This window comes from Fukomys damarensis, unplaced genomic scaffold (assembly GCF_012274545.1).
Source record: "Fukomys damarensis isolate Sample0158 unplaced genomic scaffold, DMR_v1.0_HiC HiC_scaffold_37, whole genome shotgun sequence".
In the NCBI taxonomy this organism is placed as follows: domain Eukaryota; kingdom Metazoa; phylum Chordata; class Mammalia; order Rodentia; family Bathyergidae; genus Fukomys; species Fukomys damarensis.
Genome location: NW_022900949.1, coordinates 4,884,986 through 4,910,905, shown reverse-complemented (window position 1 = coordinate 4,910,905; position 25,920 = coordinate 4,884,986). Strand labels below are relative to the sequence as shown.

The 25,920-nt window shown below is 39.9% G+C and overlaps 3 protein-coding genes and 1 non-coding gene across 4 annotated transcripts; 1 reads left to right on the top strand and 3 right to left on the bottom strand.

Moving 5' to 3' along the window:
* The first annotated feature begins 492 nt into the window (after positions 1–492).
* LOC104851087 (olfactory receptor 7G3) lies at positions 493–1,528 on the top strand. The gene has a single exon (XM_010608251.2). The coding sequence runs from the start codon at positions 555–557 to the stop codon at positions 1,506–1,508; it is 954 nt and encodes a 317-aa protein (XP_010606553.2). The 5' UTR covers positions 493–554; the 3' UTR covers positions 1,509–1,528.
* Positions 1,529–7,525: 5,997 nt separating this feature from the next.
* On the bottom strand, positions 7,526–10,676 carry LOC104851099 (olfactory receptor 7G2). Its single transcript, XM_010608261.2, has 2 exons — positions 9,766–10,676; positions 7,526–7,535 (listed from the first exon to the last, which is right to left on the bottom strand). The coding sequence occupies exons 1-2, from the start codon at positions 10,674–10,676 to the stop codon at positions 7,526–7,528; spliced, it is 921 nt and encodes a 306-aa protein (XP_010606563.2).
* A 544-nt stretch (positions 10,677–11,220) lies between these two features.
* LOC117284573 lies at positions 11,221–11,328 on the bottom strand. The gene has a single exon (XR_004515663.1). It is a non-coding gene; the product is annotated as a U6 spliceosomal RNA (small nuclear RNA).
* An 11,876-nt stretch (positions 11,329–23,204) lies between these two features.
* LOC104851110 (olfactory receptor 7G3) lies at positions 23,205–24,941 on the bottom strand. Its single transcript, XM_010608270.2, has 2 exons — positions 24,865–24,941; positions 23,205–24,174 (listed from the first exon to the last, which is right to left on the bottom strand). The coding sequence occupies exons 1-2, from the start codon at positions 24,939–24,941 to the stop codon at positions 23,205–23,207; spliced, it is 1,047 nt and encodes a 348-aa protein (XP_010606572.2).
* Positions 24,942–25,920: the final 979 nt, after the last annotated feature.

The following is a 25,920-nucleotide window of genomic DNA, read 5'->3' as shown; positions in this document are numbered from 1 at the left end:
TTTATCAGGGAGTTCATTTGTATCCATGACAGAAACAGATCACAGCAGAACTATTAACAGTCCCATACATGAAATATTATTCTGACATAGATTGTGCTCTCATTCTCAGCTCTGCAACCTCCCCACAACATTTTTCTGTGGTTTCCCCATTATACAAGGGAGGACCCTGCGGCTTCTCATACAGCTTAAAAAATTCCCATTGACTAAGCAAGCACAGGAGCAGTTTTGCTTAGTTAAAACATTGGTTAAAGTGGTTAATGTTGAATTAGATTTAGGACAGTTTGCATTTAATTTTCTTGTCTGGCAACTACTAAAGAGAAAAGCCATATACGTTGTTTCATATTTGATTCCTATTAGTTGCTAAAACAAGGGTTTTAGCAAGTATAATTTGTATAATTGGGGGAATACAATGGGTGGCAGAAAATGTGATGAGATATAATAATAAGAAGATGAAAAGATTAGTAATATTTATTTCACTTTACAATATGCCTGCAAAAGGGAGGCTGTGGTCTTTGTTTCATGTCCTCTGTTTCCCAATCAGCCTCTTCAAAAATATGGAATCAGAAAACCACACAAGGGTAGCAGAATTCCAACTTCTGGGTCTCTCAGAGGATCCGGACCTGCAGCCCATCCTCTTGGGACTGTTCCTGTCCATGTACCTGGTCACGGTGCTCGGGAACCTGCTCATCATCCTGGCCGTCAGCTCTGACTCCCACCTCCACACCCCCATGTACTTCTTCCTCTACAACCTGTCCTTCACTGACATCTGTTTCTCTTCCACCACGGTCCCCAAGATGGTTGTGGACATCCACAAACAGCATAAAACCATCAGTTACAAAGGCTGCCTCACCCAGATTTGCTTTGTCCTGGTTTTTGTTGGACTGGAAAACTTTCTTCTTACAGTTATGGCCTATGACCGTTACGTGGCCATATGCAATCCCCTTCGGTACACAGTCATTGTGAGTCCCCATGTGTGTGTCCTACTGATCATGTTGTCTTTGTCCATCAGCATCGTGGACGCCCTGCTCCACACTCTGATGGCACTGCGGCTGTCCTTCTGCACAGACCTGACATTCCCACACTTCTTCTGTGAACTTGCCCAGCTCATCAAACTTGCTTGTTCTGACACCTTCATCAATAACATCTTGGTGTATATGGTGGCTGTCATATTGGCTGTTGCTTCTCTCATTGGGATTATTTTCTCTTATGTTACAATTTTCTCTTCCATCCTGAGAATGCCTTCCACTAGGGCAAAACATAAAGCCTTTTCTACCTGTGGATCACACCTCTCAGTTGTCGCCTTGTTCTATGGGACAGGTTTTGGGGTGTATGCTAGCTCTGAATTTTCTACCTCATCTAGCAGTTCTGCAATTGCTTCATTGATGTACACGGTGGTCACTCCACTGATGAATCCATTTCTCTACAGCCTGAGGAACAGAGATGTAAAAGAAGCCTTGAAGAAACTCATCAGACCATCTCCTTTTGTGAAGTCGTCTCATGTGCTTTGAACTCGAGCATCCAGAATGAATGAAAGAAAATACAGGCGCTCTGAGTGAGCCAACAAAATAGGCACTTTCACAACTGAGTCCATAGGCTTCAAAGTTCAGATGTCATAATGGTGGGCTGGGGATTTAGCTCAGTGGTTCTTCCACCGCCTTGTGAGCAAGGTCCTAAATTCAATCCCTGGTACAAAAAAAAAAAAAATTGATGGCATAATGGTGCAGGATGTTTTAACTTACATTTGCAAACTGACTTTATTGTTCTGCATCACTGTAATTTGTGAAAATTCAGGTTGAATTTCTGAGCTTGATTTCCTGGTCATTTTACATCAGAGCAAGACAATGAGCAAATGATTCTTTCTATACTAATGAGGGGGTGATTCTCAGGAGAATGTTAGTGACAGCAAGACAATGGGACGAAGGTGGGAGATAAATAAGAGTTTCACTGTGGGTAAAGAACAATCCTCAAGGGCAGGGGATTTATCTCAGAGGTTCAGTGTCCTGCCTTCCAAGCGCAAGGACCTGAGTTCAATACCTGGTACCAAAAAAAAAAAAAAAAAAAAAAAAAAAAAAAAAAGAACAATCTTCAAAGTATGGATAGTGCCATATAGTTTTTCAGAGTTCTTCTTACCTGAAGACCTGTTTTAACTCCTCCCCATGTCTGTAAGTTTGCCAACTGGTTCACAACAATATATGTTCCTAACAGGCTTCTATTCTGCTGAGGGACAACCTGAAACTAGAAGTATATGTTAACAGGGGAACACCACAAATTATCAAATGTTTTCATCGGATATCTCTTATGTTCTCATCATCTATCAGACGCTATGTGAAAATTTGATGCTAAGTGAAAATACTTTAAATATCTGTGTGGCTTGCTTTGCATGAAAAATAAACAACAAAAGTTTAAATTACCATGCTATGAGCATGTGTCTGCTTGTCTCTGTGTGTGTGCTCGCATGTGTGTGCTTTTTTGAGGCATTGCTGTTTTTGCTCAAAGTTACTTTGGCTATTCTAACTCTTTTCTGATTCCTCATGGCTTTTTGGAGTATTTTTCTAGCACTTTAAAGAATGTTGTTGGCATTTTAATAAGAATCACATTGAATCTGTACATTGTTCTAAGTAATGTGTTCCTTTTAGCAGTATTAATTCTTGCAGTTTATGAATGAAATTGTCTCCATTTTCTAATATCTGTTTAAATTTCTTAGGCGTTTATTAAAACTGATGGCAATGTATTTATTTTTTATTCGAAAGATAAAGAGTCACAAGATAATACAGGCTTAGAAAAATCAGGCTTTTAACAGTTGTGTCTCTGAAGAACAATAATCTTCTCCTGAAGGTGAGAGAGGAAAATATGATCATTTTGTCTCATATTTGACTGACGCACTTAATTCAGGCTCCCAAACTTACTTTGTGATGTGTAAAGATACACAACAGGAAGAGAAGCCAGGGATCTTCACTTGATTAATAAAAACTGCCCGGTGGATGTGTCACTTGGCTATAATGGGATAACCACTTTATAATTTATATTTCTCTAACCACCAGATCACATATCTCATAGATATTTTTGTTCAAGCAGTTAGGCCTCAATAAATTTTAAAAGAAAAATTTTAGGGAATGTTTCAGTGGGAAGAAAGGAACAGAAAAAAAACAGCCAAGAAGTCTGGGCAATTGGAACTCACATATTGAGCTTTGCAGTATGTTTGTGTGTGTGTGTGTGTGTGTGTGTGTGTGTGTGTGTGTGTAAGAATGTGTGTGTGCATGTGAGCAATAGTGCATGGCATTTTTCACCTCTCTGAAAGAAATTATGAAGTAAGGCAGATGAGTCAAGAAAAATACAAAGAAAGAATATCATTAGCTTAATGAATGAAAATTACACATGATGGTTCTTGTGCTGATTCTAGCACTAAGAGTCTTGGTTATACAGAAAAGGAAGGAAAATAACATCAAAGATACAAATATTCATTAGGCCTGAAAATATAAATACATTAAAGAACAATGTTTTAAATATTGAACAAGAATCAGGAGGCCCAAAAGTTATGAATTCCTAAACTAGGAAAAATTCAAAGTAAAAAATCTACCCTGTGAGAAAATGTCAAGTATTTTTGAATCTGCACAGGTATGAATATTATCAGTATAGATCATGCCTGTGTAATAAAAGCACCAAAAATAATCCAGTCTGGCCACCCAGTGTACATTCAATGCATACGAACGATTTACCTTCCTTACCATACTCATTTTAAATGCTTTATTGCAAGAAATAATAAAGGCATATTTGAAGCCCCTCATTAGTGTACTTGCTCAAACTTTGAATTTTTTCCTCCCAGGGTAAATCACTACACTAATGTGATATTAATTTATTATCCCCCAATTTATATTATACTTGGAAGTATTTTTACAAATATTAAAATCTGCATTGTACCGCCATTTAAAGCTGTCTGTAAACGAGGCACTACTGAAGGTGTGATTTATAACTGACATTTTTGTCATCCGTTTTTGCTGTAACGTTGATGTATTTAGCCTGCTTCGTGAGTCTTAACTCCCAGAGTATTCAAGTATATTATCACCACAGAATTTAGGTTTGCCAAACTGATGAGTGTTATGTTTATTTGCTTTTATTTTTTACTACATATACAGAGCGGCATCATCCAGGGACATAGAACAACATTCAAGACACAATCACTTTAGGAAGAGAGCATGAGGGTTGAGAGGAAGCTCAAGGTGGCAAAATTTGTGTGCCTGTTATTTTATTACTTCATTTCAAAAGACCTGAAACAAATAGAGCCAACGATGGCCTTCGCTTTGTTCTGGAAATATGTGAGGTGTTGTCATGTGTGACTGTTTCTGTTGTTACACTCTCTCCACGGCTCCTGTTTAAATATTTGGTAGTTTTAGGAAAAGGAACATTATGACTGGGAAGCTGCGGGGTGATCCTCTCTACCTCTTTACCTGCTTTCCCACATTCCTCACAATCCACTGGTAAGGGTATAGTAATGATCTCTGTGGACTGGTGGATTAAAAATCAGAAAAAGTGATGAAAAGTGAACACTTGTGAGGGACTAAATTGGTTCTTATATGTTCAAATTTAACTCCCAGTAGTGTGGATTGTAAAGGCATATGAAGATGGTTCTTTGAAAACATAATTAAACCTGGCATCATGGCATACGCCTGTCATCCCAGCACTCGGGAGGCTGAGGCAGGAGGATCGCTGTGAGTTCGAGACCAGCCTGGGCTACATAGTGAGCTCCAGGTCAGTCTCAACTATATAGTGAGACCCTGTCTCAAAAGACCACAAGTAAATAAAATAAAAACATAATTAATTTAAAATGTGGGCTCACTGCAGAAGACACAGAAAGAAGGCAGTAAGCTCAGAGCCAAGGACAGTACTTAGGAAGATCTAATCCCACCCACCCTTTTCTTTTCTTTTTTTTTGAGTTTAAAATGTAGCTTTTGAAGGCATCTACTAAATATATGAACATATATATAGTGTTGTCTGTTTGTATAACATGCTGCTATTCCAGTTACATTAGGATGAATAGGAATTAAAGAAAAATAAGAAATACAGTGGAAATATCACAATCATTATTTTTTATCATTATCATTATTATTATTTTTGGTACCAGGGATTGAACTCGGGTCCTTGTGCTTGCAAGGCAGGAGACAGAACCACTGAGCTAAATCCCCAGCCCTACAATCATTATTTAACCAGAGAAAATGATCTATAATATTCAAAGTGATTCTAAACCTCATCATAAGAGAAATGTAAATTAAACATAATATTTTACACACATTACACTGCCAGGGTAATTTTTAGGAATGATACTGAGCACCAAGTATACTAATGGTAAGGTGAAATGGTTCAATCTCTTCAGAAAACTCTTGAGAACAAATAAAAAGTAAAAAGTCAATCTGCTGTAGCAAGTAATTCTGGCCCAAACATAAAATTATCTTTTATTTCCTTCAGAAGACACAGAAGAGAATGTTAAAACTGATTTCTACAGAATGGGAGAAAAACAGAAAGCAGAATTTCACCATTATCAGAAGTGCTTCCTGTTTTTAATGTCACAAAACATAAAGATGAAGTTAGAGAATAAAAGTGAAACTTTTAAGCATAACACGATAAAGCTCGAAGCACAGGATAAGGATAACAAGAGGATATGGAATTCATTTATTTAAATTGAATATTAACACAGCCAAAAAGAGGCACATTTGTGCACTAAACTATACAGGAATGTCTAAGGGATTCCTGTGAAAAACACTTGTGTAGGACACAAAAGATAAAATACTGGCTGCAGCAATGAGGTTTGTACCTTCAGTTAGAGAGTTCCTTCTTTACCCTGGGTCATCTGTCTTAAAAGAAATCCTGATTGCCTTGAAGATCCACCAAGAAACTCCAGGAAAACCTGCTATTCAGCAAATCCTCCTTTCTAAAGCAGTTAACCTTTGCCCATTTATCACATGAGTTCATCGTAAATTACTAGAATTGGACTACGTTGAATACTTTAATTCAGTTCACCAAGGAGATTCTACTTGAACCACGGAGAAGTTACTTAACATTGACATAAAAAAATGACACTCACTTTTCCGTCTTTTGCCTCCTGTCCAGTTACAACACTGGAACCTGCTGCTATTACCTGGTGACCTGGGAGTGAAATAAAATGAGGTAACCCCAAGGAGGAGTGGTGGAAACCCTGCTCGGTTCTGGTCTATGCTCTCCCTCTGTTACTCTCCATACTGCTAGATATACTAAAGTTACATTTTTTGTGTGTCAGGATAGAATGTGGCTTTGCTATGAATTTGAGAATCATCTCCAAGAATTTATATCCCCAATTATTCTAATTATGGGCATTGACACAGAAAAGGATGAATGTTTGTTCCCTCCAAAGGTTGCATTTGATCACTAACACATCTCAGGAATAGTTTCAGAGGTTATAAACATCCCGATCCCCTTGCACCAGGTAAAAACTAACTTGATGCTATGCCGGGCATGGTGGCGCACGACTGTCATCCCAGCACTCGGGAGGCTGAGGCAGGAGGATCTCTGCGAGTTCGCGACCAGCCTGGGCTACAGAGTGAGTTCCAGGTCAGTCTCAACGACATAGTGAGATCTTGTCTCCAAAAACAAACAAACAAAACTAACTTGATGCTCAGATTCACATGGTTAGAACTGTATGGCCAGGGGGAAGCTATGTTATCAATGAACTTAGCTTAACTGTTTCTCAAGTTGTTTGTTCCTACGAGTGTACTACAATAAAAATTTCTAAAACTAGTTTTCCTGCTTCGAGACCTGCTTCTGTGAAACTCGAGCAAAGAGCTTGTGTTTGGAGAGCTCAAACCCTCTTTAGAGTCACAGCTTTCTGTATAATATCAGAAGCCTATCTTCACCTTTCAATTCAGAATAGCACATATATATAATAATAATAATTTTAGACAGCAGTATTGTCTATGCACATGAAAATGCAATCATGTGGGGATGATTCATGTAAGAATCAGTAAAATTTTAACTTGCTTTTGTATATTATAAGAAGGCATTTGTACTAATTCTCTGTAATAAAAATGGGCTAAATGTTTAATTGCTATTTCACTCTCTTTTTTTTGAATTCTGGTACCAATAGCTTTCTGAGAATAATGGGAAATATTTTAGGGCTGGTTTTTGCAACGAATACAGTTTTAGATGGCACATATGGTCCAATCAATAAGACAAGAAATTAATACAGAGATAGATACAAGGTTCTACTGTTCAGAAAAGTTAGTCCAAAAATACTCATTCAGAAGCGAACAGGGGTGCTATTGCTATATGAACATGGCACTCAATAAATAGACTGTTTAGCAAAAGATACGAAGAAAGAAAATTGTATTTTCTTCCTGGTTCACAACAAAAGCAAAGAATAAGTTTAAGGTGACTACAGATTTATTTGCAAAAGCAAGACTGTGTAACTTTTCTAGAGGCAAAGTTGTCTTTCATTATCAAAACATACTGAGTTTAGACCAGCAAGAAAAAACATGTTAAAGCTAAGCATTGTGAGCACCTAATAAATACTATAAAATGCATGCAGAAAGAGATTCACTTTGAAAAGCTGAATTAGCAATGAGTGGAAAATCCAGAATTGACTTTTCCATTTACTCGAAAGGAATATCATAAACTTGTTTAAAAGATAGGCAACTCAATGGAAATGTCATAAAAGCATATATCACATGGAAGTAAAATAAATGACAATGATTCTCAACCTCATAATAAAGGCAGTGTGGAGTAAATGTTATAGAACAAGCACTAGGTTCTCAGAATAAGTGAAATTGCTTGAGAAATGATGTTGAACAGCAGCAACACGTAATACAAGGGTAATTGATTAAACCACATAGAAAAACATTTTGGAAAAACCAAAGCATGACGATTCACTCTGTCACAGACAATCATTGAATCCCAAGCATAAAATTATGTTTTACAAGATTTGAAGAGCGTTCAAACTTAAAAATAATCACTAAAATTTCACCAACGTAATATGAATGTATCCCAACTCTGCAGAAGGATTGTAAACATTAGGTACCGCAAACATTTACTAATAAAAAAAAATGTAGTATCATCAACACCAAAACTTGTTTTTATTTAATACATATAATATCAAAATTTTAAACCATCGAAAATGGATGAGTAACACATAAATACAATAGAGTAATTATGATGCAAAATGATGAAACTAACAAAGGATGTGACATTTAGTAAATTTAAAATTTAACAAGGTCAAAGAAAAGCACAATTATGCCATAAGTCTGTAGGGTTCTCTACGGGAGAGATTAAGCTGCACTGGGCTCCAACAAAAATGCCAGTTTGATAACAAAATGCTGAAGTATTTGCCATGGGTGATGGTGTCTGGATGTGCAGGCTATAGTAAAATAACTTACCAAGATCAGAGTAAGGAGATTTCTTTAATACAAGACAAGGAGCAGTGGGTGAGTACTAGGGAGAGGGAAATGTAGGGAAAGTAAGCACTCTCTGTCTGGGTGTCTTTAGCCTGAAAAAAATTATAGCAAAACATACAGGCATGGGAAGGCTCTGTTAGAGAGCAGAAGGAAGGCCCCTATGCTCTTTGTGTCCCCCAAGATGGCAAAGTATATCATCCTTACAGAGAGAGAAGAATGGGTATGAAATGGTGTAATGATCACACTCACCATAGGAGGAAACATTAGTAAGTGTTTAGCTGTAGGTTTTTGAAACAGCTCATTTGGGAGCACATGACTCTGATATAAAGCAACATGGAGTCGTCAGCGGGAGGACAAAACACCCCCTCCCTTGTTGCCCAGCACTCCACAGTGCTCGTAACAAATAACGGCTGAATTAACCCAATATCTATCTCCTCAAATTAAATCCATCCTTATTGTCTCAGTGTCTTCTACCCTTTTGCCTGCTGTATAGTGAAACATGATCACATTTACAGTTCACCTAGATAATCTAGAAAATCCCCTCCTCGTGAATCCTCTCTTCCCACACAAATAAGATTGAGCCATGCATCAGAAAGGATAATCATCTACTACTGGCATAGGACCAGGAGATATGGTGAAGGACACATCCACTTCACGACAGAGATGAAATCTGATGAATCCATGGAAAAGTGAGACATTGAGGCACCCAGGGAAGGGGTCCTGAGATTTTTGTCTCTGACCAGCCAGGTACAACACCAGCATTCAGAACGATCGTCTGAGGCGAGTGTGATGCTCTGTATAAATTGGGAAACTGATGCTAGCATGACCTCATAAAGGATGGAGTTTTGAAGGAACATTCCAATAATTACTTAAAGGAGTGTGAAAGGTCAGTACCTTACTTCACAATAAGCTGCCTGTAGAAAGCAACCTTCACGGTCCTGATTGTAGGGATAAGATGAATATAGTCTCCAGATACTAACTTGACCTTGTTTATAAGTTTCCCTACCCTATCAATCTACTAAAAATGCCTTCTTCTGAGACGTAAATTATCATTAAAACAGAGCTCCCAGCTGAGCTGGGTGCTGCTTCAATGGAAATAAAGCAATGAAATGGAATTTAGAAACAGATATCATTTTTGAAATATTACAGAGATGGATAAAACAAAAGTCAGGTCTTAAACTCAATATGAAATATATTTAGCCAGCATATAATGCAGTCATTTTTGGAAGACTTTAGTGATGGAAATCTCAGGCATTCTAGCTCATTATAACTTGTGTCACTTTTTAACTTATTTTATAAACTCTTAACTCAAAGTCAAGGACACAATCTGAGAAAAAGTATCCTACTAAACAGATGTCTCAAAGCTCCCTGTATTTCCCTGCTTTTCAAACTGTAGATAAAAGGGTTTAGCATTTGAGGGATCACAATGTACATCACTGAAGCCACTACATTCTTAATGGAGGAGTCAGTAACTGCGGAACTCATGTAGACTCCAAAAGCTGTCGCATAGAACAAGGTCACAACTGAAAGATGAGACCCACAAGTGGAAAAGGCTTTATACCTTCCCCCCACTGACGGAATCCTCAAAACAGAGGAGATGATTTGAGTATAAGAGAAAATAATCCCAGAGAGAGGAATACCAGCAAATAGGCTAGTCACCGAATATATCAGAAGGGTATTGATGAAGGTATCAGAACAGGTGAGCTTGATGACCTGAGTAAGTTCACAGAAGAAGTGAGGGATTTGCAGCTCTGTGCAGAAGGACAGCCGCAGTGCCATCAGAGTGTGGAGCAGGGCATTCACAGTAGTAACGAGCAGGGAGAGTAGAACCTGCAGAATGCAGAGTCGGGGCTTCATGATGACCGTGTACCTCAGAGGGTGACAGATGGCCACATAGCGGTCATAGGCCATCACTGCGAGGAGACAGTTTTCTAATCCACCAAAAATCAAGACAAAGCAGCTCTGGGAGAAGCAGCCTGTGTAAGAGATGTTACGGTCCTGTATTTGCATGTTCACCAGCATCTTTGGGATGGTGGTGTTGCTTATACAGATGTCAGCAAAAGACAAGTTGGAGAGGAAGAAGTACATGGGGGTGTGGAGGTGGGAGTCAGAGCTGACGGCCAGGATGATGAGCAGGTTTCCCAGGATGGTGACCAGGTAGATAACCAGGAACAGGCTGAAGACGAGGGGCTGCAGCCCTGGGCCATCTGTCAGTCCCAGCAGAAGGAATCCTGAAGCAGTTGTTTGGTTTATAGGTTTCATACTGCTGATGAATTTAACAGGAAATATGGGCAGACAAAAATGTATGATTTGTATGCAAGCAGCAAGATCAGCACTGGGATGATGTTAGACATAAAAAATCCTGATACCACTTTGAATTATTTTTGATAAGTTTTTATCTTTTTTTAATTTAAATTGAATTTATTGGTACATTCTATGTATACAGTCCAGTTACATTCATCACTGGGATCTTTTACATGACAGGTCTTGCTTCTCATTTTTTCCCCTCGTCCCCACCCTCCCTTTACCCCTCCTCCCCTCCCCACCTACAAACACTTTAATTCCATTTTTACGTTTTCTAATATTTTTTCCCTTTCCCTTATTCCCCTTCCCCTACCCTTCTCACTGTCCCTACACCTTTAGTCCTTTCTTCCTGTTTCACATTGCTAATTAGCCCGTTAGGATCCTGAGTACTATTTTAGCTTTTCACACCAGAGAAACTATTCGGTATTTACATGTGTGTGACTTATTTTACTCAGGAGTATATCCTCAAAATGTACCCATTTACCTATGAATGAATCTACTTTAAAATATGGAACGCTTCACGAATTTGCATGTCATCCTTGCACAGGGGCGGTGCTAATCTTCTCTATATGGTTCCAATTTTTAGTGTATGTGCTGCCGAAGCGAGCACTATTTTTGCTAAGATTTGAAATGAGGACCAGGAATGTGTGTTTTAATAAATATTCCAGAGGAATTTGGTGTCTCTAACATTTGAGAATGAGTGCTTTAAATTTTTTTTCTAATTTATCTTGTGAACCACAGTAGCATTCAAATATTTTCTTATATTCTTCCTCCATTCCACTTCTTGACACCTCCTCTAACTTCCATTGCCTTTATAATATACTAACTCTTATTCATTCTGGTGCAGAGATTGCAACAACAACAAAATTACACATAGATGTTCCTTCAGAATTTTTCCGTGTGTTCAGATGCAAAGAAGGGTAAGAATGAACTCATCAAGTATGTCTTCCAGAGAAATGGTTCCCAACTATGGCATGCCCAAGAATCCCCTAAAGCCCTTGTGGAGTTTTGGATGCCATCAGTCCCATGGACACACAAGGACCATATCATGGCCCCAAAGTCCATAGTGTTTGGCAAAGACTAAGTCAGAGCACAGATTTTCTCAGTACTTAGACTGATCTTTTGACTCCTCTCGGCCAATGCCTCTGGAGAAGTACACACTTAGCCTTGTTACATGTTTCTGGATATCTCACAGTTTCCTTTTAAAGCCTTAATAGGTTCTTCTTGAACATAGTGTCAAAATTTCTCTTGATATTTACGTCTGCTTTTTTCCTACCCAATGAGTTGATTGCGGCAAGTGCAAGACACCCACCTGGTTGGATGAGAGATTAGAAAATGTTGCCTATAAGCCTGAAGTGCGTAAGACTCCCTTGAAGATAGAAATAAACTGGTCTAGCAGTTAAACGAGGTAACAATGTTGAAACTCTCTGTTATCCTAATGGAACTTCTGCCATTACTAAGTTTGGCAGCATATCATTAAATAAAATAAACAAATACCGGATAGCTACAGAAGACAAAGAATGCAATACACCCACTGCCGTGAAAAGAGATGGAAATGAAGACAAATTTTTGTTCTTCAGAAGATGAGGGACTCACAAGATATATAAAAAAATAATCTTGGACCATCAGGGTTACTAAAAAGAGTGTCCTGGAGACCATTCGTCTCCCTTTCTCAGGGAAGAAAGAAACAGTTATGACCATGATGATCATTTGGTGTCATAGCAAACTGCCACACTCTGAATTTAATCTAGGACCCAGTACTGTACGTATGAATTGGAAACATTTAGTCAGATAGGAACACTGTGTCATTTGTTTAATGGGAACTGCTTGATAGAGGTGTTTTTTAGCACTGATGTGATAATCAGGTCACAATGTATACTTCTCTATCATGTCGCATATCCTAAATCTATACAGTTTTAAATTTTGCCCTAATACCCACCCCCTGCCCAAAATTCAAGGGGACTTCCTGGAGATGATTTACTCTCATGAAATAAGTAGACCAAAAGCTACTAGCTCACTGCTGAGCAAGTGGGATTCTCGTACAGATCTCCCCTATCGTGTGTGTGTATATGTGTGTGTGTGTGTGTGTGTGTGTGTGTGTTTTCTTCCATTAGTATAACATACAGTACTTTTCACCCATGAGAAAGAAGTGATGGTTTGGGACAAGCAGGTCAGGAAAAAATAAAAGACACTGGTGGTTTGGTTTTATTTTTTTCTAACTTTGTTTTAGAATACGGTTTCACTCATTAATAAAGTTAATAACATTTATAAATTGTACCATATATTTCAGTTAAATTCGAAATCAGTTACTCCGTGTTATTAATTTCTCCCTTATGAATATTACTGAATGTTCTATACAGATTTGCAGTACTTCTTCTTGCAGTTTGTGTAGTTTATATACTCTAAATTTGAAAATGTGTTATCAATCAATAGTAGAATTGTCGCTGGAGATTTATATAATTTTGTATTGCTTTAGTTAAAGCCCAGGTACTAAAATGTTTAAACGCTTAGCATTGCAATATTTATGTTAAATTAATTTATACATGCATGTGTTCCTCTTTCCACAGTGGTCACTGAACTGTTTTTTAACTTCTATATACCGAAGTGGTGCAGATAAATGCCACGTTAGTCATGTGAACAAAGTGATACGTAAAATAGAGACGCTGTATAAAAAAATCCCAGTATAAACTTTTGAAGTTTGGAAATTCTAACGTGTACTCTTTCTCACCTTCTTTCTTGTTCTAAAAGTTGTCATACAGACACATTGGAAGCTTCATATCTGCACCAAATTTCCTGTATTTTTAACACGCGTGACGGACTTACTTTCTCTTGAGTATAAGAGCAATGAAAGCAGGAACACGTCAAGCTTGATGAATGCAAACTTCAGTAAAGGTTTTTTAGAACTGCCTCTGAGAATCTGTTTAGGAAAAGAAGGAAAGAAAGAGACCTCAGTGGTACCAATGTTCACTCGACATGGACATAGGAGGACACATGTAACAAGGAACATGAATTAAATAAATTATACAACTGAACCACACATTGATACATACCTACCCTAGATCTTCTGTCAGTACTGAGGATTGCACCCAGGGCCTTTGCACTCATCTGTACCTCCAGCCCATTTTTATTTTGTATTTTGAGACAGAGCTTCATTAATGTGCCCAGGTTGGGCTGGAAGTTGTGATCCTTTGGCTACAGCTTCGCAGAGTGGTGGTGTTCCAGGTGTGCCGCCGTATCCAACAAGGAATATATTTTATATGAAAGAAATGTACACCATGAGAAAAATTTTGATATGTTCAAACCAGATCTGGTAGGTATGTTTTCACAATGCATAAAAGAAAGCATCGAAATTAATGAAGGGCTTGAATGCTCAATGATCCCCATTTTTAAATGTCTCATCTTTTGTCATCTTTGCTATAGCTGTTTTTATTGTAAGAAATAATAGAGGCATATGTGAAGCCCCTCACCTCATTTACTTGCACAAACTTGAGATTTTTCCTTCCCTGTGGAAATCACCACATTTCCATGATACGCATTGTTCTACCAAAATTTTTGTTATACAGGATCGCCCTTTTACAAACCATAAAGCTGCATTTTAAGCATTTAATATAAGCCGGGTGTGGTGGTGCATACCTGTAGGCCCAGCATTTTGAGAAGTTGAGACAAGGAGATCACTCATTTTGAGCCCAATCTGGGCAACTTAGTGACTTAGTGAGAAATTGCCCATAAGCAAAGAAAATTAAAAAATAGGCTGAGGTGTAGTTCAACCTTTAGTACCACAAAATAATTAATTAATAAGTACATAAATGGATACAGTTTAATATAACAGGACTCAACTGCATATGCCATTTGTAACTGACATTCTGGGGTAACCTATTTTTATTAGTTGGCTTCACAAATCTCAACTGCCAGAGTATTGGATTATATTGTAACAGCGTAATTCATTTCTGCCTTCCCTAAATTGGGTATTGTAGTTACTGTCTTTTATGACTCAACGTGCAACATAGAGCTGTACATGGAGGACACCATTACATCCAAGTGGTGCACTCTCAGAAAGGAAAGGAGTGGACGGAAGGAAATACAGAGGTTGTAGATTCATTCTATGCATGTCTTATTTTACTACTTAATTTTAAAAGACTTGAAACAGACTTGTCAAATTCCAACATTTCTTAGTTGTGCAAAGAGAAGATGGGTGTTCATAGTTTTCAAAATCAAAACATGTAGACTTGGAAGGTGCTGGGTAAGACTTTCTGAATCTCTACCTCTTTCTTCAGAGTCCTCATAGCCCGCTACAGAGAGTGGACAATAGTTCTAGACAATGATATATGAAATACAGCAGGAAGAATAAGAGAGGGACTGATGATTACGGACTCAGCTTTGTTCACCCCAAATTCATATTTGAGTCCTTAACCAGCTGCTCCTCACCACTTATGTGTTTGGAGATGTTTCTTGGAAAAGTTGAGTTAGACTGCGGTCATTAAAGTGAGCCCCAATCCAGTACAACGGAGGTCTTTATAAGAAGAGGAGATGAGGACACAGAAACCCACAAAGGTGAAACCCACATTACAACATAAGGAAGAAGACAGCTATCAGCAACCGTGGAAAATACCTCAGAAGAATTCACTCCTGCTAATAGTTTTACCTTTGAATTTCCAACTTCCAGAACTAAAGAAATAAAGGCTTCTATTTGGAAGCCACCCAGATCCCTCCCCCAAACCACCACAAGAATTTAAGTAAATATCGGAACGTTCTGAAATGGCCAACATGTTGGTAGAAGGGCAGATTTCTGCTCAGGAGAGCCTGGTGTGTATCCGTGGGAACTACGCATGTACATAAGAATGTGTCAGGAGGATGACAGGGGGTTGACAGGAGAAGCATGAACCCTTGGTTCTCATCATCTCCTGCATGTGCTCTCCTTACTGGTTTTCCAGGATACAATGCTAGTGAGATACTTTTTTCCTAACACATGAACTAAAGGTTTCTCAGTTACCTGGCTGACTTCATAGACATAATGCTCGGCATCTCGCCGGGATGTTGAAGACAGTGGCCCCTTCTCAGGATGGACGGAAAAGGACTGAGTCAGTAGCCTGCTAGTCTAGAAGGATCATCTCTGGGAGGGGGCTCAGGTGTTGCTTCCTGACTGGGCAGGGCGATTGAGTGAGTCCCGCGCCAACTCCTACCATCTCTGTATCTCTGGGGAGCAATATCCAGAGCTCCTTATTAGATGGCTTATTTTCCTCCTTCTCATCCCTGAGTGCATATTCTTAAAGACCAAGAATACAGAATAGAGCAATTCAGACTTTATGACTCCTGAGGCCTAGTGTACGACATCCAGGTCTCACCATCGTTTCTGCTCCTCTCTGGTGCTAGGGCCTTGTATACTTTATACATGCCATCTTTTTTTTTGGTACCGGGGATGGAACTCAGGTCCTTGTGGCTGCAAGGCAGGTGGCAGAACCACTGAGCTAAATCCCTGGCCCTACACATGCCATCTTTGTAATAAATTCAAATCTTTAATTTTATCTGTAAGCAAATGCATCTCCATATATATCATGCTATCATTTTCAGGTGTGCACATAGGTCCTACATAGGTAAATACAAATAATAAAAATTTAAATATTAGCAAAGATAGTGTAAAAATGAAAACACTCATAGTTGCTCTTCCTAAGAGTCATGGAATTTTTGCTGAACTGTAATTTTCTTTCTCTGTATTTTGCAGGAGATGATTCTTTTTTCTTTGATAACTGTTGAGTACAAAGATGACACAAAGCCCTGTCACTCCCGATTTAGAGTAGTATAAATATGTCTTCCAATTACATTATAATGCTTTCAATATACAATAGTCCCACTTTAGGGAACTGTGACTTAAAATCATGGTTCTTCTTCATTTTCCATTGAGATTCTAATTTATTTACAAGGTCATCAAAAGCCCATGGTATGCAGATGTGTCCACACACTCAGCACATCACTGAATAGTGGAAACGGCACTCCATATTTTTTTGACGAAGAGTCTCACTAAGTTTTCCAGGCTGGCCTTGGACTCTTGGTCTTCCTGTATCAGCCTTGTGAATGCACCACTGTGCCGAGGTCTTAATATACATTTTAAAGACTTTTATATTTAAGAATTTCCATATTTTCATATGCCTATCAATATTTATAATATGTTAACTACGTATGAATTTGTAATTGACAAGATATATGATTCTTGATTTAAGGAATTTTGTTCACCATGTTCAATTCACTCACTTTCCAACAGAATAAATAACGGATAAAATACAAAAAGACATCCACCACCTCATAGATCAAGGTCAAATTTTATGTGCCAGGAAGAGAATGATAATACGGAAAGTAAGATAAAGTTTCCCAGGTGCCAAAAAAAGAAAACAAAACATAATATAGGGAGTAGACAGGAGCCAACAGACACTGTGTATTCAATGCCCTGAGCCTGAAAATACTTCCACTTCCCAGTTGGATGAGGACTGAATGACTGAATGTCCTAGAGATTACTCATCAAGGGCACAGGTAGACCTTTGTCCTTTGTGAACCCAAAAGTTGAAGGCTCCCTTGACCTAGACTGTGGAGCTAGAACACTTGAGAGTCTCTCTCTCTCTCTCTCTCTCTCTCTCTCTCTCTCTCTCTCTCTTTTAGGTCCTTGTGCTTCTGAAACAGGCAGCGGAACCCCTGAGCTAAACCCCCAGCCCACTTGGGAGACTCTGAAAAGCCTCCAAAGAAGAATTTTTCCAAGCTTGTTGGTTGGTTGGTTTGGTGGACGGACTTGTGACATCCTCACACTGTCAAGCAGCAGAAGTCGGGAAACAGAACTCACTCTCTCTCTCTCTCTCTTTTAGGTCCTTGTGCTTCTGAAACAGGCAGCGGAACCCCTGAGCTAAACCCCCAGCCCACTTGGGAGACTCTGAAAAGCCTCCAAAGAAGAATTTAACCAAGCTTGTTGGTTGGTTGGTTTGGTGGACGGACTTGTGACATCCTCACACTGTCAAGCAGCAGAAGTCGGGAAACAGAACTCAGGAGCAAAGACCTCGCTGGCGAGGGTGGAGCCAACTGTGAACATGCCAGATGAGAAATAAGGGCAAAACCAGATCAGATGAAACTCAGAAAAAAATATAAGAGAATTGGAGAGAGCTAGGACAGAGATCTCCTTGGAAGAGTTTTGCAACATGTGGAGAGGAGAGATGAGATCATTTGGTAGAAAAAAAAATTGATGAAATTTCAGAGCTATGGCCTTCACTAGGCAAGAGCAAGTGAGTTCTATTTGCAGGTGGAAGGTTTGGTCTTCACTCTGTGAATATACAATGGAAAAGATGTCTTCTTCAAAGAAGGAAGGAAGGAGAGAGAGAGAGAGAGAAAGTCATTTTGAGAATATGATATTGTAAAGTAATAACCATCCACTAAACTAAGAGAACTAAACAAGTTTTATATACCAGTCACTCATACAGAGTGAATGAAAAGATTAAAGGGACTTTTTCAGAAGGTATAGACGAAGACTTTCTCTGACTCATTTCATAAATCACACAGGAGTAGCACTAGAAAGGTATATCCCAAATTACTGTGGTTCCTGAAAAATTAGTAAAAGAGCTTCATAAATAAAATCCAGCAAGGAATACAAAGGAATAATACATCTGGCCACATTGGATTTTGTGGCAGGAGTGCAAAAGCGGTTCTTTCTCTGCAGAATCATACCACTCTTTGCTGAAAACACACCAGGGTTCTGCTCCAATGTCAGTTCTTCCTGCAGCTTCTCCTTCCTGTTCTCTGCACAGTGGCAACACTTTAACAACTGGTCCACCCTTCTCTGTGGTGCGTATGCTCTCCACAGTGTTCATCTGCAACTAACAGTCTAGGCCCTTCTGACAGCAGGGAAGAGGCCCTGAAAGCGGAAATTGTCACGCACAGGTTTATTTCAGTGGCCCTGGGATCGCTGCATGTAAAAAGCGGTGGAATGGAACTAGGATTAGAAAAGGCACAGACTGAACTGTGCGACACTCTCCCAGTGTCGCTGTGGTTGATCTGATGAGGAACTGTGCATGCACAGTTACCCTTCTTCCAAGACGTGGCACGTGGGCCAGGTCCTTGATCCCTGCACTGATCGGTCTGTAGTTGCGACCTTGGGAGAAGGAACGACCTTGAATAGACTGTCTCTTGACTCCTGGGGCAGTCCTGGAAAAGGGCTGTCTGCCAGCCATGCGCCCTACAGCTGAGGTGAAAACTCTTTCACGACAGCAGAGTTAAGTTGCCCGTCACAGAATCCACCATACTTAGTTTCCTTCTGGCTCACCTATTTCTCTTTATGGATGAATGAACACTGATTGTGTGGGTTTACACTAGTTTGTGCACTGTTGCCTGGTCAGGATCTATAACAGGGCATGGCTATCCTGTGCTTTCAGTTTTTGTGAGATTAATGAATAAATAAGTAAATAGTGGTTTAGTTAATAGTTCTCCCCCGTTGCTACCGGAGTAAGCGCATCGTGATTTCCTCCACATTTATCTTTCTGGTTGATGGACTGTTTTCTACTCAGGGATGAATGAATTTTTCAGTCAGCCAGGGTGCAGTAACAAAAAACAACATTCTAAAACACTAAATTATAGATGGTTTATTTCTCATGGTCATGGGTGGACAGTCCAAGAACAAGATGGCAGAAGATGCAGATGTTAATGCCCCACACTGGTTACACATGGCCATCTGTCTCTTGCGTCTTCCCTTGGCAGAGAGAGGAAGCCCTGGTACGGACTCCTTTCCTTCCCAGGGGCACCAATCCCATCCTAGTCTCCTCACCCATCACCCCGTAGAAACCTCATTACTTTATTTTTACTTTTTTCCAGTAAAGGTACTGATACATTACCATCATACTCATCATTGGGAATTTGTACATGTACATGGTATATCTTGGTTCTTGGTTTTTTTTTCTCTCTCATTCCCTTTCCCTTCCTCCCACTCCTTCACTCCTCCCTATAACAACTTTGTTTCCATTTTTTCCTTCTTTTTTCATATTTTTTTCTTTCCCTTGCCTTGCCCCTATACCTGCCACACTATGCTTTCCCCTTGAACTTTTATTTCCCCTGGAACTTTTTTTCCTCTTTCAGATGATCTATCACACATTTTGGTCACATTTTTACTGTTCACGCCAGAGAAATCTCATTACTTTAACAAGCACTACCTTCCAATACCATCACACATCTACCAGTGCTTCTAAATGTGAGTTTGAGGAGATCGTAAACATTCGGCCCATAACAATGCACCCCAAGCAAGGAGATTTTCATCTGTTTCCATATTTATCACTTAGAATATTGCCTAGAGTTGGTGTTTTTGGTTCACTTTTACTGAAATATTAAGCTTGAAAGAGTGAAGTGAACAGCCTTAACTTAATAAAGGTACTGTACATAAGGTCAGATGGGAAAATATGGCGACATTTTAAATTAAAATGTAATGTATCTCAAACATATACTAATAAAGATGAATCAAATTGAAATATTATTATGGTGAGAGATACACTGCCGTTAATCCCTCTCAAAACACTCACTCTTACTTTGAACACATCTATCCTATCCTCCTTGCCACTTTCAGACGCTGATCTGGAAGTCCTTGTGAGTGTCTTTAGTGGCTCCGTTGCACCTGCCTTAATGTCCTGAATTGATTCAAAACATTGACTTTTCATGGTCATTTTGACTTGAAGAAGAGCCAGATGTCACATGGTCTCTGTTCTGGTGAATAAACTAAACCTACTGGAAGGGAGATTAGGTAGAACTCTTGAAGATACAGGTAGGCAGATCTCACGAATAAAACCCAGACTGTACGGGAAATACTACAATGAATCAACAATTGGAACTTCATCTTATTAAAAAGCTTAGAAGACACAAATGTAATGGTACTGTATACTTAAAGTACTAATAAACTCAATAAGAAAAAAAATGCAATTCCTGACATATTCAGCTACCTCATCCTTGACAAAGGAGCCAAACACCCTCACTTGAGAAAAGATAGCCTCTTTAATAAATGGTGTTGGAAATACTGGATTTCAACCTGCCAAAGATTAAAACTAGACCCGTACCTTTCACCACGCACTAAAGTAAAATCCAACTGCATTAAAGACATAAATACAAAAACAAACACTAAACTTGCTGGAAGATAAATTAGGTAGAACTCTTGAAGATAACGGCATAGGAAAAGACTTTAAGAAAAAATCGTCATTAGCATGGGAACTAGCATAAAGAATCAACAACTGGGATATCCTATTTTTAAAAAGTTTCTGCACTGCCAGAGTAATCACAAGCAGAACTAAGAGACAACCCACAATGTGGGAAGAAATTTTACCAGCTACTCCTCAGACAAGGTCTACTATCTATAATATATATAAAGAACTCAAAAAAATCAGGTCCCACAAATATAAAGACCCATTTCAAAAACGGGCATTGGAAATGAATAGACATTTCTCAAAAAAAGAAGTGAAAGCAGCAAATAAATATATGAAAAATGTTCAACATCACTGGTCCTTCGAGAGATGCAGATGAAAACAACACACCATCTCACCCCAATAAGAATGGCTACTATGAAGAAATCAAGCTGGGCATGGTGGCGCACGCCTGTAATCCCAGCACTCAGAAGGCTGAGGCAGGAGGATCACTGTGAGTTGGAGACCAACCTAGGAGAGTTCCAACCAGTGAGTTCCAGGGCAGTTTTGACTACATAGTGAGACCCTATCTCAAAAACAAAACAACAACAATAATAAAAAAAAACCCCAAAAATAAAAAACAAAGAACAAACAAAAAAAGAAATCAACCAATAACAAGTGCTGGTGGGGTTGTGGGGAGAAAGGAACGCTTCTCCATTGTTGGTTGGAATATATATGAAAAAATGCCAAAGAATATTTGACTTGACAGAAAATTAAAACTTGGATTTCTTGCATTATGAAATATTGAGATTACCATATTATAAAATACAGCAGTTAAAACAATGTTACTGCATTGCAGAGGAAATTAGTATCAATTCTATCCTCACCTACAAAATGTGGTTTAAGAAGGAAGCATTGAATACATTTGGCCTTTCCCAGAAAGGATAACACCATTCAGTAAGGAAATTACTGTTTATCCAAGTGGAAAAATAATGCGAAGTGGATCACAGCAAATTCAAATAACACTGAGAACTATCAAAGCCTTAACTGTGAAAGACAAAAGTGATAAAAGAAATTTTAGGTAAAAATAAATTTACAGTGTTACAGTTAAATGTATGTCGTGTACAGCCACATGTGGTGGCACATCCCTGGAATCCCCGCGCTCCAAAGGCTGAGGCAGGAGGATCGCTGCACTTTGTAGGCCAGTCTGGGCAACATATTGAATTCAAGGATAAGTGGAACTACATAGTGATACTTTGTAGCAGATAGATAGATACATAGATAGACAGACAGACAGACAGTTTATGACTCTTGGGATCATAATAAACAAAACATTAAGTCATAGACAGAGAAAATAACGCAGCAGGTGTGTGCTAAACACCAGATACATGAGGCTGTTACCAGGTGACACTGCATTGTGGTGCACAGTAAACTTCTTATAAACAAGATCACATGGTGAAACAGCAACAATGTGCAGTAAACACACCAACCAGGAACACAGTTGTGTACTACCAAGTATCAGATATTGTGCATAACAGCCCACGTTTACACAGACAGTGTAGATTTGTTTATTCCACCATCTCCACAAGTATGGCACTGTGCATTGCCATGGCTACCAGCATCACTAGGTGACAAAGTTCTTAGCTCCGTTATCACTGAGGAGCCCACCCACCTTCCTATATTCCAGTGCATCCTGACGAAAATGTCATTCCCCAGTGCAAGACTAAATGTGAGCTACATCTACTTAACCCGCCTTTACCGCTGAGCAAGCGAACTCAGCCAGTTGAAGAAAACTGTCAAAGAACTTACAGGGCCTCAGACATTTCCCCATCACTGGGCAGAATATCCCACACCCACACCTTTAAGGACAGGCTCATTTTGGCTTACAGCTTATAGAGGACTCAGTCCATAGTCGGCAGGTTCCAGGGCAGGAAGGGCGAGGTAGCAGGGTCTGACAAAGGGTCTGCTCACATTGTGGTGGCCAAGAAACAGGGAGGAAAGGGAGGAACTGGGGTGATGCACCCTTCCAGGTCCGACCTCCAGGGAACGGCCTCTTCCACCAGACCCAACTTTCTACCAGCACATGCAGTCCTAAACTGTTCAGTAATCCACTACTGAGTACAGCACTCCACGATCCCCTCACCCTCCAAGAGGCCAACCTCGGAATACATGGCCTTTCCGGGGACACGTTAGATCTACACCATAACACATAGCTACGGCATAGCACAGGTAGAATCTAACCCAAGTGGTCTGATTTCACAATTCTCATCCTTTATCATTTGGTCTCTGCTCGGTGACATTCAAAGGCGTTGGTGAGTCTTTGGAAATCATTTATTTTCTATTTCTCTGACTTGTTCCAGTTCTAAAAGCATCCGACATATGAAAGGAAAGATGTTATTCTAGGGATGAGTTTCCCCAGGGCCCTCAGCATATCCTTGTTCCTCAGGCTGTAGATGAAGGGGCTCATCATGGGGGTCACCACCGTGTACAGCACTGAGGCGACTGCACTCTCCCTGGAGGACTGAGCAGCTGTAGAACTGACGTACACCCCCAAACCTGTACCATAGAACAGGGAAGTGACGACTAGATGAGACCCACAAACGGAGAAGGCTTTGTACTTTCCACCTGCTGATGGAATTTTCAGGACGGAGGAGACAATCTGAGTGTAAGAGAAGATTATCCCTGAGAGAGGAACAGCACCCAACACACCTGTCAGCAAGTACACCAGGATGTCATTGATGAGGACATCAGAACAGGCAAGCTTGAGAAGATGATCCAGTTCACAGAAAAAGTGGGGAATCTCCAGGCTTGCGCAGAATGACAGCCGCAGTGCCATGGAGGTGTGGAGCAAGGCATCTAGGACACTGATGAGGAAGGAAAGCAGAACCAGCAGCCAGCAAAGATTGGGGTTCATGATGACACTGTACCTCAAAGGGTAGCAGATGGCCACATAGCGGTCATAGGCCATCACGGTCAGTAGCAAGTCATCCATACAAACAAAACTGATGAAAACACACATCTGTGTCAGGCAGCCCACATAGGAGATGACCCTGCTGTGAGTTGAGAGGCCCACAATCATCCTCGGGACCGTGGTGGAGATGAAACAGATGTCAGCCAAGGACAGGTTGGAGAGGAAGAAGTACATGGGGGTGTGGAGGTGGGAGTCAGAGCTGATGGCCAGGATGATGAGCAGGTTCCCGAGCACTGTGACCAGGTACATGGACAGGAACAGTCCTAAGAGGATGGGCTGCAGGTCTGGATCATCTGACAATCCCAGGAGAACAAATTTGACAGTGTCTGACATGTTTTCTGATTTGATGTTATTGATAGGTCTGGTAGAAAAAAATGATAAACTCTAGAGAACAAGTTTTTCCCAGGAATATCTTTCTCCTTTTTCCTTTCCTTGCTTTGTATTTCCTTCTGCATTTCTTTCCCCACCCTCTCTCTGTAACCAAGTTCTATATTTATTTTTTTAATATTTAGTTAACCTTTGAGAATTACACATCTTTATGAGGTATATTGTTTCATTTTGATGTACTTTGCATTATTTAATGATCAAGTCAGGGTGATCAGCACATCTACACCTTATACATTTATCATTTCATTCTGGAAAAAGCATTCAAAAACCTCCCTTCTAGCGATTGTGTATTTCTACCTACACAATTCATTGTTCCTAACTATAGCCCCCAGGGTTTATTTTCTATCTGTTCTTTTAGAAATATTCTTATAGAGAATAAAATAGGAAGGAAACATTGCTGTGTTTTCCAAGGCTTGAGTCACTGCTTCAAGTAATAAAAACTTAGAAAAGATTTATGCTGCCTCACGATTTTGGGGTTCTAATCCATCACCCGCTGTCCCCATTGCTCTGGGCTTGTGTGGTTCATCACAGCCGGGGAGAACAGCAGTGCATTACGACTCACATCACAGACAGGAAGTGACAGAGAAAGACACGAAAAACCAGGGTCCCCAAATCCCATGTTGGGCAGCCCCCAAGTGCCCTGTAGGCCCCAAGGAGCTCCCACCTCTCAAAGATTCCACCACCTTCCAATAGCACTGGGCTGGGGACCAAACCTTCCGTACTTGGACCATTCTGGGGCATGACAGAGCCAAGCTATACTAATTACTCTGCCCTTTAAGATGTCTTCAGGCAGGGCCAGGGATTAGGCAAATCATTCTAGAATAAAAGTTTTAAGGAATAAAATTTGGGAAAATACAGATTCGCATGCAAATCCTGTTTTATGTTTTTGTGATTAAAGGTTTATTGGTGCACAACAATGCCTTCATGTGTTTGGGGACGTAGCGCAGTGGCATTGATAGAGGAGGTGGTTAGACAGGAGGTGGACGTTGGGAAATGGCAGCAGGAACACGGAAGAAAATTCTAAGAAAGGGCGCGGTCTAGGTTTCCTGAGTTTCTGGTCTGCAGACTCCCTGGGATGAGCGCATCAAACCCACTGTGTGCACTCCCTGTTCCGGTCAGTCGTACACCTTTCATTTCTACACAGTTCAAGAGTCACAGGCTCCGATTTAAACGGTGGTCACCCTGACAGCCCGATTAGGCTTTATTCGTATGCATTTATACTGTGGTTTTAATTCACTAGATGGGCTTTACCTACCATGCTATCTCTGACCAAATCCACATGAGTTCTAAAACCACCTCTCCTGACACAAAGATGGAGACTCACAGTTTGGGGAAAGGACTATTGATGATCAGCCCTGACCAATTCCCCCAAATCCGGGAAATCAAAAGAAAAACCAGCCCTCAACTCATTGCTCTTGCCATCTCTGCCTCTGTCCCCCCCCACCTTCATTTATTTTTTTATTTTTATTGTTTTGGTACCGGGGGTTGAACTTGGGACCTTTTGCTTTCAAGGTAGATGGTGGCACCACTGAGCTAAATGGCTGGCCCAACCCCTCCCTTCTTGGGGTGTGATTTCATTACTGAAAGTTGCTGTCTCTAGATCTGACTTGACCACCTACAAATCTCCCAAGTGTGCATCCTTGTTTGGTGAGCAAGGCGTTTGTCCTTCAACAGACAAGCTTGCTAAACACCACTACATTTTTTTTTTTTTTTTTTTTGT

Excerpts from the sequence above, each read along its gene's own strand:
- LOC104851087 (XM_010608251.2), top strand. The coding sequence starts at position 555 with ATGGAATCAGAAAACCACACAAGGGTAGCAGAATTCCAACTTCTGGGT.
- LOC104851099 (XM_010608261.2), bottom strand. The coding sequence starts at position 10,676 with ATGAAACCTATAAACCAAACAACTGCTTCAGGATTCCTTCTGCTGGGA.
- LOC104851110 (XM_010608270.2), bottom strand. The coding sequence starts at position 24,941 with ATGCCCCAGAATGGTCCAAGTACGGAAGGTTTGGTCCCCAGCCCAGTG. Across the intron at positions 24,175-24,864 it reads GGTGGTGGAATCTTTGAGAG|ACCTATCAATAACATCAAAT; the intron begins GTGGGAGCTCCT and ends TTTTTCTACCAG.